Below are 17,120 nucleotides of genomic sequence, written 5' to 3' on the forward strand. Positions count from 1 at the left end.
AGGAAGCAAACAAAAACTCTCTATGTTCATTCTTTTCAAAGGAGTAAAGGGCAGTTTGCAAACAAAAGGGAGAGTCTCCAAGACCCAGCTCCTTCAAAGACTTAAATAGAAAAGAGCATGATCTTACTGCCAGATGTTAACAAATGCTTTAAGGCCCCTCTACAGGGGGTCTGGAGAACTCTTTATAAAGTTGATTAGCACTTACCTGATAACAAAGACAAGGATGTAAAGTGTGGTCTTATCTCAAGATAATTTACATATAGACCCACCAGTCTGTCTTACAACAGATCACAACCGAGTTTTCCCAAAAATGTTCAACAATGCATGTTTAGTTATTGAATATGTTGCAGTTTGGAGCATGATTAGACCAAAACACCTGATATAAAAAGAAAAGGGACAAAACTGATAAATTTTATACCCCTTTTCCCCTTCATTATGTGTAAATTTTTGCCAGTGTTCCAGAGATCTTGTGAAGTTACTTCATTATCGTGGGAAAAGTGTCCATTTATTGCAAGAGAAGAAGATAAATTAGTTGAAATATTGATCAGCCATTTTAACTCACCCAGTTTTACAGTAAAACAAGGTAAAATAAAAGGTATCAGTGCATGTTCAATAAGGCCTTTGGGACTTTTGCCACCATTTTTTTTCAGACACCTAGTTGGGACCCACTGAAAACTGCTCAGTGACCCACTTTCAGGTCCCGACCCACCAGTTGACAACCACTCCCCTAAGTGACAGAAAAATGGAAAGTAAAGTATATCTTTTTACAGATTATTTTGTTTTTACAAATGAGATTTTCTAGTATTTTGTGGCATCAACTGTGTTGTTTGTGATCAGACTTTCATAGGTCTAAGGGGGAGATCACTGAATATGGAGGGCCCCATGCCTGGGTTTGCCTTGAGCCTCAAAATTTCTAAGTGCGCCCCTGATAACAGGAATAACATCAAAATACAATGGTGGGCTGATGATTTTATGATATCAACTATAGTGCCAATAACCTGAGCGGGGACTAAAAATGTGGAGATGCTGCTGTTTAATTAAAGCAGCTCAGTATTTGTATTAATAAAAGACATGAAGCTGATATTAATATTTATAGCAGGTGGCTTCAGGTAGATCTGGCTGTTCACAACAGCAATTCAGAGGAACCTACATTACAAAGAAACTAAGGAACCCTCCTGAAGATAGATTGTTAAATGGTACAATAAGGTTAAAGTTTGTGACATGCAGTGATACAACTGCATACAGATAGATGCAGAAGCTCAGGGCCCCCAGCGATCTAAGCCTGTAACTAGGACCTTAAAGTTTAAAGCCCAGTCTTAAATGAGTGTCTGCCTCCATTAAAACCAAAAAATAATCTAACAAAAAACATTGAAACATATTAAAAATATAAGTAGTACATCCCTGATTCTGTTTTTACTCTTTGGCAAGTAAAATCACCAGAGACAGTGACAAAGAGATTGCCAATATTTCCATCAAACAGTAACATAATCCACATACCAGCACCTCTAAAAATCACTAATTAACAAGTCATTTGTTTGTTTACCCTTTAAAAAAGCTTAAGGGTTTAAAAAAATTCACCCTCTTAACAGCATGGTCTCAAGCACTACAGGCTAATCCTATCATCTTCACACCTAACTTCATCAGATAGTTCTGTTTGATCATTTTAATCCTTCACTGTTTCCTTAGCAGTGAAACATCTGCTAATAAACAGTCCTGAAATGATCTCTGGTTTGTTCAAACCTATTTAAAATTCATTCTGCATGATTGGACAGCATGTAAGTCCTAATGTTAAAGAAGCACCCTAATGCCTCCCGAGGACAGCTTAGACCACATACAGAGGTGGTCCAGGATGCATGTATCCACACTGGTTTGTGTGAAAAAGGCATAATGCTGCCTCCCAGTAGGTGTGAACAATGAGGCACTCCGTCTTTTCAAATGGGCAGGCACTTATTTACACATGAAGCAGTTAAATGAATTCTGATCTCAAGTAATCACTGACCCTGTTTACACGTTGCATTAACATCCTTGTTGGGTATTAAGAGGTAATTTGGTATGCTCTCATTTTGTATTAACAATAATTTGGTTTCAGATTAATCAGACTGCATACAGAGCCGGTCTGGGATACCTTCATGTTGGCTCGGTAGATGCTCACACATTCTAGCCTGCATTCAAAACTGCCCCATCAACTGAGGCCGTCTGTGGTAGTCAAATCAAAAAGTACAGTTTATATGCCTGTTCAGCATTGCTGGTTGATTGTTTTGAATGAGTTGTCATTTCAATTGAACCAGCTCTCCACAATGTGTATCTACTTAGAAAGTGCATTCCTGTTTCTTTTAGAAGTATGTTTTTGATCACATGAGGGAGAAAAGCCTGCATCACTCTGTGCTGACTCATTATCTCATCCTCAGGAGTATTGAGAGCATCTCATTGCGTTATTTCCTCTGAGTTAGAAAGTTTAAGGTTGCATAATTGAAAGTTTGATAAGATATGGCACGGCAGCTTGGTTTGGCAACCTCTCTATACAGCTCAGGTCCAAAATAAATAATCTGATAAAAACATCTATGAAAGTGATTGGGAGGAAAGAACAGCCATCTTTGAACACCATCTATGAAAAAACTGGAGTATACCAGGCTCAGAAGATCCTGGATGACCCCTCTCACATTTTTTTTCAGGAGTATGAACTACTCCCCTCAGGTAGGCGCTATAGAGCCTGTAGATATAAAAGCAATCGTTTCAAACTTCATTCATTCCTACCTCAATCACACTGCTCAACAAAAAACAGCCTGCAGTCCCTAATGTTCCCCAGTGTGTGTATTCATAAATGTTAAACCTTCCTGGCACCTGCTTGCATGTGAGCACTCTGTGTGGTAGGTTGTCTAGCTGGTAATGTATAAAGGTCCTTTTTTTCATGTATATTCAGTGTTTTTCTTGCAGTGTGGAAGTTGGAATTTTCAGTATTTATTGTATGAACTCTTATGATGTTGGATGCTCTCAGGCACTCCATATACTATTACAGACTCTGTATTTTATTCTTAAATCCTGATGTTTGTACATCAGTGTGTGTTTGAGCTGTGTACGTTGCACTACTGCCCAAGGCAAATTTCCCCTCGGGGGCAATAAAATATATCTTATCTTATCTTATCTTATCTTATCTTATCTTATCTTATAAAGCAGGGATGTTAATTCAAAATGTAAGCAGGGATTTGGAATGTGTTCTTCATGCCAAGTGTAAAAGTCCACACTCAAGTGGTCTCCAGCCGTTTTCAGATCATCCAGGACAGATGTTAGTACAAAGTGGTAACACCCTCTTGGTTTTATTAGAACAATTACCTGTTTTCATTTTAGTCAGTTATGTTCACACCTTTCCATTATTTTTTTAAGATTATTTTTTGGGCTTTTTTTGCCTTTATTTTGATAGGACAGCTGAAGATAGACAGAACATTTGGGGAGAGAAAGATAGGGAAGACATGCACCAAACAGTGCATAGACCCCAAATCAATTCTGCGACCAGTGTGTTGAGGACTACAGCCTCTGTATACGGGCGCCTGCTGTACCCACTAAGCTAAACTTGCACCCATTAATTCATCTTTTCTTTATTTAACAAAGTGAAGGTTTTTTTTTTTTTTTTTTTCAAAATTAATGATCAATAAATCAAAACGCGTTGAATCACATCCTCTTTAAGTTTTAGCAGGAAGAGTTTTAGCAGGTAATGACCCAAACTACAATAGGGGGCGCCAAAGACAGTGCAACTGAAACTTCAACACAGGATTTAATTTAATAACTATTTTGACATCAAATATGGGATTTTATTTTTAAAAACTCACTGCTTAGCTTTGCTAACTTGGCCGAGGAATGTATTGCAGCTTTGAATCTGATTTTCACAATTTTTCAATAACTTTCAGTTTTTGCATTTTCTTTATATAATTCGAGTTATCACTGCTGATCCTTCTGCTCTGCAGTTAAGATGTCCTCTTGTCATTTTTTTCTTTGACTTCATTGTCTTGTTATGTCTCATACAATATGTAATTAAATAATAAAACTTTTAAGTCTTATCTTATACAGTGTATTGAATTAGACCTGATGCCCGTGAGTCAGCAAGAGGTAATGCATCATAACTACTTTACATTATTTTACCCCGATTGCATGTCAGTACAACTAATGAGCTTCTTTTGAAAATGAAGAACCTAAAATAATGTTGTTGTTGTTTTTTTGTTTAACTGGATGAGTTTAAAGTAAAAAAGCTGGACTAAGTCACTCAGCTTTCCAAAGCTGATGAAATCAGGTCAGAGTCCTTATCTTCTCCAGTGTGCCTCAGCTAGATGCATGATTTTTCAGCGGTAAACTGCTGCTGGACAATCCGGTGACAATCCTTGCTTGGTAATATTAGATTATTTAAGCCTGTTATCCACTTTGAAACAGCAATACATGTATGGTTAGTAATTTACTCCTTTATTAAATCTACAGCAGCACATGAGCCTCTTTAGGGCTAAAAAACCTGGATCTTCATAGTTTCACGTGAATCAATTATTTTCTCATGGAAGTTTGTTGTGTCCTATATCAACTATTTGATGTCCTCACTGATGAAGGTCACAGTGGACTATAAGAGATCTTGTCATAAGTTAAGGTCCAAAATAACCTTTGTGAGAAAACACAAAACCTCACAGCCTTGTAAACAGAGAATCAACATTTACAGTGGGTTGCATAGATGAAAGAGCTCTGATCATCACGCTGAGAGGTCTTTCATGTGATTGACCAGTTAAGCAGGTGAGAGGTAGGCTTTTAGTATCAGTAACCACAGGAAACTTACAGCAAAGATAAGCGTGTGAAAGATAAAAATGTTTTCCTCAAAGCAAATGCACATTTTACCTGTTTATTATGTGGAGTTTCAGTGAGCCCTGTATATGAGGTGGTTCCTCTTTTTTTTTTTGCTGAATTTGTCCTGACAGTACATGACTTTATCAGTCGTTAAAATGTCCGATATGTTGAATGTAAACAAAAATGTTCAGGAAGGAACTTCCATTCAGTTTACTGAAACTTACTTTCTTTGAACAAATTCTCTTCTTTTTCTGGAATTTATAGCTTTCTGTTGCTCAAATAATGGTGTTAGTTTTCATCGTTGTAACGTCCTAAAGCCTCTCAGGATATGTGTATATAGAGTTAAAACATTCAATGTACAACCAGGGAGGCAAAGAAAACATTATCTAGCTTACAACTCTGTGAATTCAGATTTTAAAGGTCTCTTCTTTATTTTATGTATGAAACATTGATCATAAATTAACTAAATCATTTGATAGCAGGAGATTTCTGCTATTTTTAATAAAGGCATGCTCTCCTGTGCTGTGTGGCTTTAAATAGTCCAATGGGAGTCCTAAAGCTTCTTAGAAAGGTTTCTAGTACAGGCGCGTGCACTTCTTTGGGGTATTTAAAAGTGAGGAATGTTATTTAGACAAAATACCACACTGAACACAGCAGCACGGGGGCTGGGTGGTCAGATTGGCCACTCTGAACCTTTTAATCAAGTTTTTCTCTCAGTGAATATAATCAAATCAGTAAGTTAGAGGTCTCTCATTACTTATCTCTGATCATTTGCCACAAATCAAGAGATGACTGATTAAATTCTTTAAGTTTCTCTGGGAGGAGTTATCCATCTAAACAGAGCTTTAAAACTCTCAGGACTGGAAATTGAAGTTTTTCCGGTGTAAAAGTGTCCTACAGAGGGACCAGCTCGCTCTGCCCCACAGAGAGCTCAACCCTACCCCTTTGGTACTTTAAGACTTTAAGAGGGATACCACGTCTCATACGCTAAAGAATTTCACAGGATTTATTTTCTCCCTCTGAAGCAGGGAGGTATTTCTTTTCTTATAAAGAATGGGAGACTATGATGAAGACACAGCATTTCTTGGACAGACTGGTCCTTACTTCTGGACCACATTCTTCCTCCTGAACACAGTTTTTATCTCAACTGGATTCAATGGACTGTACATTGTCTTTGTGGGGGCAGCTCCAAAACATCATTGTCTTATTCCGGACGTTAACTTGACAGAGGAGTGGAAGGCTGCCGTTATTCCTGTCACAATAGTGGATGGTGAGGCGGTTCAGAGCCAGTGCAGCAGATATAAGCTGGATGTGGTGAGAAATCTCTCAGGTGAAGGATATGTTCCTGGTAGGGATGTCAACCTCACTAACCTGGAGCAGGAAGGATGTTTGAATGGATGGAGCTACAGCAAAGACATCTACCAGTCTAACATAGTCACTGAGGTCAGTATGGCCAGCATACATGTTTGTTTGATCATGGAAAACCAGCTGCTATGTGACATTAAATATGTGTTTCAATTTCCCCAGTGGGACCTTGTGTGTGACAACCAGTGGAAAGTGCCCTTTGCATCCTCAACTCTCTTCGTGGGATACCTGCTTGGGTCCCTGATCTCAGGCCAGCTTTCTGACAGGTATTTCATTTTCATTCATCAGTTAAATTTATGCCATGTCTAATTTCAAATGTATCTAATGAGTCCTAAGACCATATTCATCATTAATGCTACTGTAGCTGAGTAACTTTGAGTGAGGGGTTTTGTATTTTTTAATCTGCCCAAAGTCTGCTTATAAATCTTAGAAATGATCAGTTAAGGACATCACGGTGTAGTTTGTGGCTCAAGAGGCTTAGGCCCTTCACTGATGTGATAAATAACACAACAGCACCATCTACTGTTGAATTTGGGGTCATCCAAGACATAGTTTTGTTTTCCTGCAAGCCAAAACTGAAGGATCACCAGTCAGGGAATTAAAAAACAAAACCCTGTCATGATGGTGATGATGGTGTTATCATGTCTACTTGTATAACTTGCACATGTGTCCTTCACCTTCATTTCTAAGAACAGGAAAAAAAATCCTTTCCTCAATAATTTTGATGGTTCTCTAACTGCTCTTTCTTATTAGTTATTGATAACTTTGCATAGATATACTACTTATCTTAACTGTTCACATTAGTTGTATGAATAGTTATAAATAGCTTGATGTTTTTGAACCTCTCCTGATGAACCTTTAAGTTGTTTACATTTTGGCGCCCTCCTGTGGACAAAAAATGCTAACTTACCTCCGTTCTTACTGTATATTGCCCTGCAAATGGATGAATCGTATTTTTCAACTTAAAATATCATCCTGATTTTTTATGACCAAATACTTGTTTTTTTATTTTTTCATCTTTGCTGTAGAAAATGTAGCGTTGGTCCATCACCTATCCCATGACAGTGGTTTCAGGCAAAATAACGACATTGTTATTGAAAATAAAATGATAGTTTTTGTCAGTCCTCATTCTGATGCTGCTGTTCTTTTATAGCTCATTAAAAGGCCTTATTGTTAATCACAGCAAGTTTCTTAACCAGCTCAAAGCCCCTTACAGGAGTTTGAAGGTAGTGAAAATGGCATTGTCTTCTCATCTAATGTGATGCCAGTAGGACTGCAGTACATTAAGTACTTCATGTAGTTTGAACTTAATGTTTCTTATATGCAATGTTTGTCTCCGATGGACATTAGAGCTGAAAACCCATGACTGTCCCAAAGCAGGGGGCTCAGGACACAGCAGTCCAGAGCATTTCAGTGTTGATCTGTTCAGCTGTTTGCAGCTGTGAAAACTGTGCGATGAGAGGGGGTGAGGGGCTGAAAAGCTCTTTGATCATTGTGCCACAATCAGGGCTTGAGAGTAATGACTTACATTCACTCAGATTACTAAAACTGAGGGTTTTTTCTTTCTTTCTTTTTTTTTTTTTTTTTTTTTTTTTGGTTACTTGTACTTTTTTGAGTACATTTTGAAATTAGTACTTTGCTTCTACTAAAGTAAGTTTTAACCAGAGTAGCTGTACTATTGCTTGGATATATCCACCTCTGTTGACTACAGGGTAGTACATACTGTAGTAAGACAGAGATTTCAAATCCCATCCCAAAACAGCTGATGTACACAGCAAAAACTAGAGTGTTTGTATTTCAGGATAAAAAATTTCTGAGTTGATTTTAACCCCATTCTAAATGAAATTACCTTTATTGTTTGAGTTATTTGACAGTGTTTATCCACCAGTTTTATTCCAACTCTGTAAAGAGTCAACTCTTCTAAGCCCATACACACACCAGATTTGAAATTGCAGTATTAGTGTTAGTTGTGTTTGGATGTTGCCATTTGTACAGGGATCCTTGCTAGGATTCTTTTGTCAGTGTTTTTGGTGGATGGTTGTCGTTTTTGATGTTAGACACATTTGCACCTTGAGTGAAGTTATTCACTGAGTTAAAGTTCGACTTTAGGTGTTCTTAATGGATGCATAGTATTCTTCAACAGTTCTGTATACACTGTCTTGCTATGCGGTTTACTCTCTGGTTTGTTCTTGCTAGAGGAGTCCCAGCTTGCAATAGATTAGATAGATGCCATAGCTCTTTCATATTGTAAAATATGTAACACTTGTAAAATTGTAGTTTATCTAATTATATGTTGTGTGGACCAATATAGATGTGTTATAAGTGCAGAATTTACCTCTATACAACTTAAATAGGCACTGTCAATGTTGCTCCTCAGTAGAAACAGTACTCAGTACTTTAAGAGATATTTAAATGAAATACTTTTGCTTTTACTTGAGTAGATTTATTGAGCAGTACTTTCACTTCTACTTCAGTAAATTTGAACTAGAGGTCTGTACTTTACTTGAGTACAATAGTTGTGCACTTTTTCCACCTCTGGTCACAATAAAGATCGTTTAAAAGTACATCTCTACACTGGGAGCAATTCAGATGAAGACTTTTTTCACCCACATTGAAGAAAATCAACAACAGTAGTCATGTAGGATGCTTGTCATTGTTATTTACTCCTTTAAACAAGGCAACAAACCAGCACTGCTGTTCTGCATATGTGCTGTGCCCATCTGCACAGATTTATTCAGGAGAGAATGATGGAGGTATGGAGGGCAAAGCAACTGAGTGTCTAGTGACATAATCAATACAATACCATGTACAAACAGCGTAAATACATGTTCAACAGTGGAGATAGTCTGGCAACCAATGAATCATGTTCATTGCATATTAAACTGTGCTCACAAACCTTAAAACATGCCTTCCAGATATTGTGGACTGCTGTAAATCTCAGTGGTAGCTGATAAGGCATAATATCAGCAGCTTAGTTGGCTTTTGAATAAACCTTTTTACCAAACAAGTTTAAGATAATGCAGCGATGCAGAGATGCATGCAGCTTTCGGTCGCTTATGGGTTCAATAAGTTCATATAAAAACAAGTTTCCTGTAAAGACATTATTACTTTAGCTCTGACTGCCAACTCACTGGATTAAATATTAAAAATATCCCTGCCAGGCAAAAGTGCTGACTGCCAACATGTGTTTGAGCCATTGTAAATCCAAAATACCTGTGTCAGCAGTGTAGGGATGCCAGATGAAGTCCTCTTATTATGTAATATGTGGTATCTATCATAACAACAAGGGTGACAGTCAAAATAGGAAAATAGCCTCAACAAAGGTGGCCAAACCACGCACCATAGCACTGACAACATACAGACAATGAGCAATAAGGACAACAAAACAGCAACTTCAAAACAATGACTACAACCATCAAAACAACACTAATACACATTTTAAGTTGTGTTATTTAGTTGTCTAATGTCTCTGACTTTCTGCAGCTTACACTCACTGATCACTTTATAAGGCATACATGTTCAACTGCTCATTAACATAAATGTCAATCACACTGACATTCAAACTGAGCATCAGAATAGGGAAAAAAGGTGATTTTAGTGACTGTGAATGTCCCAGGGTTGTTGGTGTCAACCAGGCTGGTCTCTGGTTCTCTCTCTCTCTCAATGATGGAAGTCGTAGTGGAACGGTCATGAATGGTTCAAGCTGATGAAAATGCAGCAATAACTCAAATAAATACGCGATAACAACTGAAGAATGCAGGAGAGCATCTCTGAATGCACGATATGTCAAACCTTGAAGTAAACAAAGATCACACCTGGTGCCACTCCTCTGCTAAGAACAGGGAACTGCTACAATTCACACAAGCTTTGGATAACGTAAGACCGGAGAACCTTGTCACATCACCAACAACTATGGCATTTAAAGTCCCTGAAACCCCCTTTCTTTTCAATTCTGATGCTTGAACTTCAGCTGATAGTCTTGACTATGTCTGGGTACCAAAATGCATTGGTTGCTGCCGTGTGATTGGCTCATAAGATACTAATAAGCAGTTTAACAGGTGCACTTGATAAAGTGATTGGTGAGTGCATGACACAGAGACATCAGATGATGCTTTATATTCTGCCTGACTGGACTATGAAGCTGAGCTCCGTTGGTTCAGTTGGGTGTTGTCTAGCATTCCTTGGTTTATTAATGAGCATGGAATCTGATAGATTTCAATGATTACTTCTCAGCTGCATCGTTCTTAAAGTTTTAGAATACATAAGAGCAGCAAGCAAACACATTGCAATTATGTTTCCTAAGACAGCATGCTGTGAATTGCTAACAGTAACGTTCTTTTGTTTTTAGGTTTGGGAGGAAGAAAGTCGTCTTCATCTCCCTTGCAGCCCAGTGCATCTCAGTCATTCTCCAGTCTTTCTCTCATTCATGGAGGATGTTCTGCATCATGTTCCTCTTTGTTGGAGCCTCCCAGATATCCATCTATATATCTGCATTTGTACTGGGTATGAACTGTGAAATACTTCTCGTCCCATGTTTGGTTATTATTCTTGCAGGCTGCATTGACACATAAAAAAGATAAAGACACTGGTGAGTTGTTTTTCTGGGGGTATTTGATCCTGTAACATTCACTCTATATGTTTTTGGACAGGAACGGAGGTGTTGAGTAAAACTATGCGGGTAATCTTCACCACTCTCGGGGCCTTTCTTTTCTACTGCATTGGGTACATGACTCTGCCATGGATTGCATACGGTATCAGAGAGTGGAGGACTCTTCTGGCAGTTCTGGCCACAACTTCTGTGATCTACATCCCACTGTGGTGGTACGTTTTCTTCAATCCTTTCTAAAATTTTGTATTTGAATTACATTTATTCAACCATCTGGATCAATTGTTAAATAAATTACACACTAAATAGTTTACGTGACTTTGAGAGTTTTTTTGTTTTCACCTGCCTTAGGTCATTCAGGAGATATTTAGCTATTGTGCTAAAACTGTTATATGTACACTGACCTGATTGTGTATATGTTTAATGTCCACAGTTCTATTCAGTAACCTTCATAAATAAATAACCCTGTTGTGCAGGTTCATCCCAGAGTCTCCTCGTTGGCTGATCACTCAGGGACGAGTGGAGGAAGCTGAGGTCATAGTGAGAGATGCTGCAAGGAAAAACAAAGTTGAAGCCCCGACAGTTATCTTTAAAGAGACTGAGGTAAGTTTGCTTTTTAACTCACATATATTATTTAAATTCTATGCTCCTTTTTTGGTCTTTTGCTTGAAAATTATTTATTTTATATGTGATTTTAGCCAATAGTCCATTTTTATTTAAAATTAATTAATAAAAAAGACAAATAAATTTGATTCTACTAGAATTGTAAATGTTTACTTTTCAAATACAGACAGTCAGAAATGGACATAAAGAAAGTCTTTGTGTAAATTGTATTTTTTGGAATACATACAAGCTTTATATGACTTTTTGGGAGCTCAACCAGCACTGTATAAAAGTGACTGCCTTTTTCACAGAGCCTGTACTTATACTGATTTATCAGCAGAATGTATTGGCATAAATATCTATATCTGCTTAGCTTTGTTTAATATCTGTTGATACCACACAGATAATGTTGTTCATACTTATTTTCTAATGTCTGATTATGTCCTTTAATTTTTGTATGCCATGGTTGTTAGACACAGCGTTTGGTCGATTAGTGATCCTTATTCTGCTCTCTACAACCTTTGCAACCTCAGCAAAACCCAATAGTTTTATTTCATTTGATCACAGCAAATGTTCTCTCTTGGCACTTTACAACCACAGAAAGTGCATACTTTACTCCTAGTAATGTTTAACAGACTGAACTTCAAAAAACACAACTTGGCGTCAGCATAAAAGTAGAGCTTCCCTTTCACAGGCAACTTCCAGCAGCGCCATAGATTGATAGCTACCACCTTTACTTTCAGGGTTGGAAGAGACTGAGATTCTCCAACACTAAAGAAAAAATCATGCTCCTTTAATTTCATGTTCTTGCCAAATAAAATGTACCTCAGACCTTTCAGAGTCTGCATCAGATGTTCCTTTGCAACATCTCAAAATCAACCCCCTAGAGTAAACATTTAATCCAAATGAAATGTATCTGGTTAAACTGTCTTGTTTTTATTGTTTTTATTTTTTTGCTCCAGGCGATACCTCCAACCAAAAATTACACCATGCTTGATATTTTGAAATCCCAGAACATCAGATGTATCACCCTGATGTGTCTCATGCTGTGGTGAGTGGTTATTTTTCTCCTCAATCAAACATGAAATAATGGCCATCATCTACAGTTTGCCAATCCTTTTTAACAAGTGCTCTTAATGTCTGTGTTTGTCACAGCAAACCATTCATTGTAGTTTTCTTTTCTTTTCTTGTCAGGATGGCAATAAACATCGGGTATTTTGGTTTATCCCTGAACACCTCAAACCTGAGCGGCGACCCCTTCATGAACTGTTTTCTATCAGCCACTGCTGAGGTTCCTGCTTATGTGGTTTCTACTTGGCTGCTAAAGAAATGTCCAAGACGAGCGCTTCTATCTTCTTTCCTGATCATTGGGGGAGGAGTTCTTCTTCTCATCCAGTTCATCCCTGATAGTAAGACTTCTTTAATTATACTTGCATAACAGGATAAAGGCTTATTTTACAGCTGCTTTAAACCACAAATCTGTTATTGAACAAGGCAGTTTTATTGTTTTATTGCCAATTAAGATAATTGGAAAGGCATTTTTGGCACTGTCAGCTGGTTGTGTGTTGATAAATCATAAGATCAATTGTGCTTTTTGAGTACTTTGAAATGAGCCATTTTGAAACCCATTCTTAGTGAAATGGTCTTCAGTGTTGGAGTCAGCTGACGGTGTTGCTCCACCAGTGTTGGTTCAACTTTCTCTATTAATCTAAGCTCTGCCCACTTCCATCCTAAATCTGGGGGGATGTGTGGGCAGAGTTTCCCATCATGCCCTTTTGTGTTTAGTTGTGCTAGATGTTGGCTGTTGTACAGTGATTCCTGCCAGGACTCCTTTGCTAATGTTTATGGTGGACTGTTGTTGTTAGACACATTTGCACCATGAGTGATGTTATCTGCCGTGTCAGAGTTTCTGCCTGTGATCTCAGATGCTCCTTAAGGATGCATAGTGCGTATCCTTCTTCAGTATGAATTGCCTTGCCATGAGGTTGACTCTGCTTTGCTCTTGTTAGAGGAGACCCATGTTTTCAAGAGTTACTGCAGCTCTATCATACTGTAAAATATTTAACACTTGCAAAAGTGTAGTTTAACTCCATGTAGCGTGGAGCAACATTAACACTTTTAAACTGTTTAATTTAACTCTTTATCAGTTAAATGAACACTTAAACATGCTTAAATGTAAGTAAAAGTCATAAAAACCACCTAAAATGTAATTTTGTACATGATGCTTTGTGCAACATCATGCACTTTTTGAGGGGGATCCTCAAGAGAAGGTGGGGGTCCCCGATCTCTAACACCATTATTTTGGGTGTCAGGGGTTTAAAAGTTTGGGGAACCCCTGATTCAAGGTATAACACACTGTGAGTCAAAGCTGTAAATGCGCAACTACCACAGAAATGGCTTGTCCTTTTAAAATACAGTGATACTAAATCCACATAGATATGACTTTGTTTCCTTGGTTTCCAGATTGGCAGCCCCACCATAAATATACTTTGTAAAGTTGTGTTTATCCAAGTTTGTACTGACAATTTCTAACCTTATCAACCATCTATACGTGGTGTTTATTTGAAAGTAGATGTGTTCTACAGCTCTAGGGATGTACAGAATTAATATTTAACCTGAGTCTTTACAGTATGGTACTCATGAATCTACAACTTCAGCCTTTCAGCCTAACAAGTTTAGATATTTTGTTTAATGAAATGATGATGTTGCAAAGACTAAATAAGCCAAACTCAAAATAAGTGCTTCCTCTTACAAATCAGTATTGTGTTTTTTTCTTTTCAGACAGGGATTGTCTTGTCATCTCTGTTGTCTAAGAATAGATGTTTGGCTTAACTTAAAATTTGTAAAGTTTAAATTTTTAATTCTTATAAGATATTTGGGATTCTTTCATTCTGAACAGATTCTTGTATCTACATTCTTTTCAAGAACTTATTTTCAGTCATATAAGAATAAATACATAGATAATCATATATATTTGTTGCAACTAGTTTAAAATCACCCTAAATTTCATATTTTCTCTCCTCATTAGCTCTTCAGTATATCGCTCTGGCTCTGGAAATGACTGGGAAGTTTGGCTTCACCATGGCCTTCAGCATCGTCTACATCTACACAGCAGAGATTTATCCCACTGTACTCAGAAACGTTGGCATGGGAATGTGCTCCTCTGCGGCACGCATCGGCAGTATCACAGCTCCTTATATCATCTATTTAGGTATGTGAACGTTACAGTTTGAATGGCACAGTGTCATTAAGAAGAACAGAAGCAGCCTGAATAGAGGGAGATCTGTGACAGTCTTGTTCCCTTTATGTTTGCAGGTACTTATAATAAGGTTCTGCCATACATTCTCATGGGAAGTCTTACAATTGCTTCCTCTGTGGTGAATTTCTTCCTTCCTGAGACGCTCAACAGAGATCTTCCAGAAACAGTGGAGCAGATGCAAGAATGTCAGGGGTAGGTACATTTTTCCCTGGTTTTTGTGGTTCATACTCGAGATATAACCATTACTACAATGTTTAACAACAAGCCAGGCTAGATAAGATAAAGACTACTTCAATCGCAAAAATAACAAAGATAAGCACCCTTTGTCATAAACATCAAAGGAGAAATACAGGAATGAGGCCCTATCTTTGACTTTCTTATCTAACAGGAATATCTGAACTCCCTTTTTTGAAGCAAATTTAATATGTTTGGCTCACGTGTACTGGTGCAAAATCTAGGATGCTTCAAAGCAATTCAGTTTTTTAAAAAAGTATATGCCAGAGTCATACATACTATTTACATCATATATTTCATTTTTGTAGGTTGTGCAGTGGACCCAAGAAGAAGAAATACGTTGAAAATGGAGGAAGAGATGACCCAAACAAACATCATGAGGACAAATCTGATGTGCAGTCTCTGACTGCATAGTTAAGTAAGAACAGAGACAAAGCAAAGAAGAAACTTCTTTTTTGTTTGCTTGAACGTAATAATCAGAGATCTGAAAGTAAAATCCAAAACATGCACAGCGGGATCCAAAAGCCCACTGCCAAAAACTGTATGTTTTTGTATTGTTTCATTTTTTAAAACTCTATTTTTGTACTCAGTTGAAAGTTGCTAATTCTGGAAATTTCTTAATTAATGTTACGTAGAAAATGTCAATTTTAAAATAAAGATTAAAAAATATTAACAAGAATTATTTCATTGTTTTTTCTTTTTCCTTGAATCTGGATCAAAAATTATGTGTTTTCAATTATAATGTCTCCAATACTATGTATTTTATTAAAATGAACAAATGAAGCCTCTCCAAACTGGTTGATTTAATGGGAAAAAAGGTGAATTAAATGGTTAGTATAAGTTACAAGGTAAAAGAAAAGTCTGAATCTAACCCTACAGTTTGCTTCTAACCTAAGATTAACCAAGAACCACTGTATCTATGGCAGGCAATAGAGCAGTTTGAAGTGTGTCAGAGAAAAGGTCAATCCCACCAAGCCTGAGTCCGGGGATCTTTGCTGGTGAAGGATGCTCCCTCCAGGTGAAAGTGAGCTAATGTCCCAAGGAGTTTGAGCATGTCACAGTTTTGTTCACAAGTGAGGATAAAATGAATGACGGACAGGTGGTCGTACCGTCAGCAGTGGTAGTGACTGAAAGAGCGGGAAAACAGATACAAGCAGCTGAAATGAGTTTCCTTTGTAAAATGGCTTGGCTTTGTCTCAATGATGGGGTAAGCAGCTCAGACATCAGGAGAGAGGAAACAGGCTTCTTTTTGCACCAGGGCTGCTCTTTTGTGGTGGTCAAGCCCAGGCTGGGCCCCCTGAAAACCCCATTGAAGGGGCCCTCCCCAGCTGTGTTTTACTGATGTTATCAATGTATGAGTGTTGAATCAGAAGCAGTGGTGCTAGCATCCTGGCTAACAGTTACCTCATGTTGGAGCTAAAAAGTTGGTCAAGCTATTATTGGGTTCTGATGTTGAATTTATTTATTTGTGCCACTTTCAAACACTTTTTAACCCCCTTTGACCACCGTTTCCACTCATTTTTGCCACTTTTAACCAGTTTTGTCCAGTAACCCATTCATGCTGCTTCTAACCCATTTTTGGAATTATATTATTTTTCCCTTAAAAAGATGCTTCAACATTATGGCAAATTCGCACATTGCCAAAATTCCTATAGTCTTAGTCATAGGTTTGTTTCCTTTAGTTGTCGGTGCAAGCTGTTTCTAGATCTGGGGGGACCGATACACCAGCTGCACAGCTAACGCTATGGAAGCAGACGGTATTTTTTGCTTTCCTTAAACAAACTCATCAAATACACAATCCAACAACTCCGAAACGCTCTTGTGGACAAGTTGTGACCTGCACGTTCACCATGGTATGAAATAATCATGGAACATTACGATACAGAGATGTTTTAAAGTTAATTGCAAAGCTGCATTACACTCCAGACATGGCTGCTGCACTGTGTCACTCCGCCCAGTGGTTTACTCAAGAAATAGTTCAGAGTATTTGCCTTATGTGTCGTAATGTTACATAATTATACGTTAATATTTCATAGCGTGGTGAATGTGTCACAACTTGTCCATGAGAGCGTTTCGGAGTTGTTGGATTGTGTATTTGATGAGTTTGTTTAAGGAAAGCAAAAAATACCGTCTGCTTCCATAGCGTTAGCTGTGCAGCTGGTGTATCGGTCCCCCCAGATCTAGAAACAGCTTGCACCGACAACTAAAGGAGACAAACCTATGACTAAGACTATAGGA

General features: G+C 37.8%; 1 protein-coding gene across 1 annotated transcript; it reads left to right on the plus strand.

Moving 5' to 3' along the window:
• The first annotated feature begins 5,868 nt into the window (after window positions 1–5,868).
• On the plus strand, window positions 5,869–15,561 carry LOC121518786 (solute carrier family 22 member 4-like). The gene is made up of 10 exons (XM_041801386.1): window positions 5,869–6,258; window positions 6,343–6,446; window positions 10,529–10,683; window positions 10,830–11,001; window positions 11,263–11,389; window positions 12,352–12,440; window positions 12,584–12,798; window positions 14,418–14,600; window positions 14,705–14,840; window positions 15,191–15,561. The coding sequence occupies exons 1-10, from the start codon at window positions 5,869–5,871 to the stop codon at window positions 15,294–15,296; spliced, it is 1,677 nt and encodes a 558-aa protein (XP_041657320.1). The 3' UTR covers window positions 15,297–15,561.
• Window positions 15,562–17,120: the final 1,559 nt, after the last annotated feature.

This window comes from Cheilinus undulatus, linkage group 12 (genome assembly GCF_018320785.1).
Source record: "Cheilinus undulatus linkage group 12, ASM1832078v1, whole genome shotgun sequence".
NCBI lineage: Eukaryota > Metazoa > Chordata > Actinopteri > Labriformes > Labridae > Cheilinus > Cheilinus undulatus.

Bases quoted from the DNA above. Each gene is read 5' to 3' on its own strand.
- LOC121518786 (XM_041801386.1), top strand. From the start codon at position 5,869: ATGGGAGACTATGATGAAGACACAGCATTTCTTGGACAGACTGGTCCT. The intron at 6,447-10,528 runs GTATTTCATTTT...TTTTGTTTTTAG, and splicing joins TCAGGCCAGCTTTCTGACAG to GTTTGGGAGGAAGAAAGTCG. The intron at 14,841-15,190 runs GTAGGTACATTT...TCATTTTTGTAG, and splicing joins CAGATGCAAGAATGTCAGGG to GTTGTGCAGTGGACCCAAGA.